Source organism: Poromitra crassiceps (genome assembly GCF_964638095.1).
Source record: "Poromitra crassiceps genome assembly, chromosome: 27".
NCBI classification, from domain to species: Eukaryota; Metazoa; Chordata; class Actinopteri; order Beryciformes; family Melamphaidae; genus Poromitra; species Poromitra crassiceps.
The window spans coordinates 5,696,953-5,701,207 of record NC_139650.1 but is presented as its reverse complement, the minus strand read 5'-3'; the positions used below and the strand labels follow the sequence as shown (position 1 = coordinate 5,701,207).

General features: G+C 41.0%; 1 protein-coding gene across 1 annotated transcript; it reads left to right on the top strand.

Moving 5' to 3' along the window:
• Positions 1-285: 285 nt before the first annotated feature.
• On the top strand, positions 286-3,655 carry LOC310799390 (uncharacterized protein; the record flags this gene model as incomplete). Its single annotated transcript, XM_083661978.1, has 2 exons — positions 286-521; positions 2,531-3,655. The coding sequence occupies exons 1-2, from the start codon at positions 507-509 to the stop codon at positions 3,653-3,655; spliced, it is 1,140 nt and encodes a 379-aa protein (XP_083518104.1). The 5' UTR covers positions 286-506.
• Positions 3,656-4,255: the final 600 nt, after the last annotated feature.

Here is a 4,255-nt window from a genome sequence, read left to right as displayed (position 1 = left end):
GTTTATTTAGTGAATTTTATGCAGCTGTGTAGATGCCTTTTCCACAGTGGTTTGTTTATTGTTGTTTTGTGACTGTTGTATGTTTTCTGAGAGTTTGTTTGACACATTTGTGCACATCTGGTGTACCAGTAACAGTGGGGAAAAATGAGAATTATGTCTGATAAATACCAGCTGTAACTGGAACATGATACTGATATGGCAACTAATTTGTTGGATGTATATTTGTAAAAATGTGTATATGTTTTATGATTTTCATTCAGTAAACGCTGTCACAGAGGAAACACACTCAAATCACTTGCGTGATTATTCTCCCCTTTACAGGGGTACAACATATGTACATATGTCTAATGTCCAAAACCTGGCAGCTGGTGAACTAGCAACTAACTGCGGCCGTTGAAGAGATATTTGGGCTGTTTGAACAGAGTGCATTGGAGGAAGCTTCTTTGCCTGAGTCCAGACCTTCGGATCTTCCCACTCCACTGAGTTGACTGCTTCTGAAGAAGGAAATGGAGTGTAATGAGGTAACAATAATAAGTCTAATGCTTTATTATCATCATCAGTATAAATTGGAGCTAGGGCTCTGTTTGTTTCTCTGTCCCACTGTGATGTCATAAATCCCACTGACATCATCAGTGATGTAATAAATCCCACTGTGACACCATCAGTGATGTCATAAATCCCACTGATGAAATCCCACTGTGATGTCATTACGGTAATCCCACTGTGACTAAATCTGACATCATCAGTGATGCTGGTCTCATGGCCACACAGAAGCAGCGGGCAAGGCCGCGCAGCGGGCAAGCTGCGAATGCGAGCTGCAGGACGGGCAATAGTGACTAGGAATTGAGCGTGTGAGATCCCTAGTAACATAAAAAGGTAAAAAAAAAATACAACTTAAAATCAAATTACAACTTAAATCAACTGACAATGTAATCAATGGTTTTTCTCATGAGAAGGGATGTCTGTAACACTTTTTTGTTCCTATAGACTTTACAAATAGATTCATAAAATGACTGAAGTTAAACATAAAACTGGATGTGATGTTTGCCCAAAATACAGTAATTTTATCAAGTTAGCAACTTCAACATTGTCAGACTACATTCAAAAACAAGACCATACCTTCTGTTATACTATAGGGACCAAGACCTTATGAGTTACCCAAATTAACAATGAGATCTGAATCCAAAAGTTATATGAATGGGTACAAACATACAATAAATGAGAAAATGACTATCTGCCAGTATTTTAGACGGGGGTGTTAGTCGTTTTTTTTAGTTCAAATACCTAATGTATTTTTAAAAAATCACAAAAACCTAATTTCCTTAGTTTTTCACACTTTTTCAGATCAAAAGTTCATTTTTCAAGATTTCATTCATAACTGTAATCTACAGTTTTCTGATGTCACATTGCACTATTAAATTTCTACCCCATTTAAACCAATCATCACGAGATGGCAGCTGTCAATCAGTCCTCGTTTCAGGAGTTTTCTCCTCGAAATGAAGGAGAGAATGGCACCTAGTGTCTGTAACGTGGCAGAATTTCTAGCCCATAAACTAACTAATAACTTGCCTAATTGTATGTAACATACAAAATAAAGCAAACGTTAATGTCTAAGAATGCAAAGAAATGTAACTGGCTCGTTAAACTCGCATTCCAGAATAACGTTAACGTAAGGGGTCACCCCTCGGAGATTCAAGACGGGCAGGCAGCACTCATGCATCGGATTGTCCTCCAGCTGGCTGCCTGGTACTCAAATCCATAGCACCACAACACGCTGAATCCCACTCGATTTGGGGGCAGAACACGGCATGCCAGGATTGGCCAATGCCAAATCAAGTCCCCAAAATTGTCAAAACAAATAATCGACATGCTTATGGCCCGCCTCTCAACCCTCTGTCATCTCAGGTAAGATTTGTTTTCAGACTCTGAAACATCTCTGACCCACGCACCACTTGGGTTCAGTTGGTTCGTCTTTATAATGATATTCCTGCATGAAACAACCGTTTAAAGGCAGTCTTTCCACAGCCTGTGCTGAATTTAGGAGAGGAGAAGCGTCCCAGTGCCGAGTCTGCCGACAGGAACCTTGGGACTTTTGAGTATTTCATGACATGTTTTATTGCTTCCAAGGTGCGCTGGATTTGATCACTGTGCCACCGTATCCATGTGACTGCAATGTTGTTTGCTCGCCACGTGCAAGCGGTGCAGCATGATATCGAGATCAAACACACCCTGCATTCGGCACAGGCTGTGGAAAGACTGCTTTTAAACGTTGTTTCATGCAGGAATATAATTTTAACACCCCCTCCTAAAATACTGGCTTCCGTAGCGAGATTATTTAGTTATATCTTCGGATCTGCGATCGGACGTCGGAGACGGGTAGGAGAGTGTTTTAAACGCTTCCCTTATGGAATGCTGTGTGACACTGATTCAGAGTGGGTCACAGAGAAACAGCAGAACATATGGGGCTACCATACCTCCAGACTTCCAGCAGCTGTTGGTCATTAAATAAGTTGTTCCCCTTGAGCTGCAGGAGTGGAGCCCCAGTCGGGACCAGGACGACCCAGAGTTCCCACAAATTAAAGAGGAACAGGAGGAACTCCAGATCAGCCAGGTCCCCAGTCCCCAGTGGAGCCCCAGTCTGGACCAGGAGGGCCCAGAGCTCCCACACATTAAAGAGGAACAGGAGGGACTCTGGACCAGTCAGGAAGGAGAACAGCTTCAGGAGGACCCAGAGCCCCCATGTATTAAAGAAGAACAGGAGGAATGCTGGATCCGTCAGGAGGACCTGTGTGATCAGCTTCAAGGGCTGGAGGAGGCTGATATCACCAAGTTTCAAGTCACTCCTGTGAAGAGTGAATATGAGGAAGAGAAACATCAGTCCTCACAGCTTCATCAAAGCCAAGCTGAGGAGAACAGAGAGGCAGAGCCTCTAGCCAGCAGCTCAACTGAACAGATGAAAACAGAAGCTGATGGAGAGTACTGTGGGGAATCAGAACCAGCTAGTGCTGGCAAGACTTCAGACTCTTCTGAGACTGAAGACAGTGATGATTGGACAAAAACTAGTGAACCTCCATCTCTCTTAGACACAGAGAAAAACAGTGAAGTTATTGGGAATAAACAGAAAAACAGTGAAGTTATTGGGAATAAACGCTTTACTTGTTCAGTTTGTGCTAAAAGATTTAGTTGTAACAGAGACTTGACCAGACACACAAGAGTCCATACAGGAGAGAAGCCATTTAAATGCTCAGTCTGTGGTAAGAGTTTTGGTCGTGAAGGACACTTGAAACAACACATGAGAGTCCACACAAGAGATAAACCATTTCAATGTTCAGTCTGTGGTAACAGTTTTCGTCAGATAGGACACTTGACAACACACATGATAGTTCACACAGGAGATAAACCATTTCAATGCTCAGTGTGTGGTAACAGTTTTGGTCATAACCGAACCCTGAAGAAACACATGAAAGTCCACACAGGAGAGAAACCATTTAAATGCTCAATCTGTGCTAGCAGTTTTGCTCAGAAAGGAACCTTGAAAGAACACATGAGAGTCCACACAGGAGATAAACCATTCAAATGCTCAGTCTGTGGTAAAGGTTTTGGTCATAAAGGAAACTTGACCGGACACATGAGAGTCCACACAGGAGACATTTGACTAAAGAATACACAACGAATGAGTAGGGCCTACTCATTCATTGTGTATTCTTTAGTCAAATGTTAGTTTTTTAATGGGGCTCTTGTATTTTGTTGGTTTTTGTTTGTAAACATCCTTTCAACATGAATATTTGTAATGTTTTATTTTTGTTATATTTTGTCCTATGCTGTCTTTTAATTGTACAGTGTATTGGGACCATGCTTCATGGTGATTCTGCACCTTAAATTAAATTGATTGATTGATGTTGACTTTGTTTTTTGATGGATGACTATGAGAAACTTGAGCTGTGTTTCAAGAAAGGAACTTTTTTTCGTAGCAGATTTGATCTGTCAGGCCTGTGAACAAAGACAGAACATTTTGTTTAGATAGTGATGTATGATTTTGTTTTATCATATTGTTTGAGCAGTATGTTGATTTAATCTATAATCTATATGTTTCACTAGAGTGGATTTTCTAGCAATTGCTAGAAAATGCACTCTATATTGAAACATATAGACAACATGTAAAGGTGCGTACTGTACTGAAATGATAGTAGAAAATTGGACATTCCACTGTCAAACGGCGATAGAAACCCTTCCTGACAAATGGAGAAAAATGCAA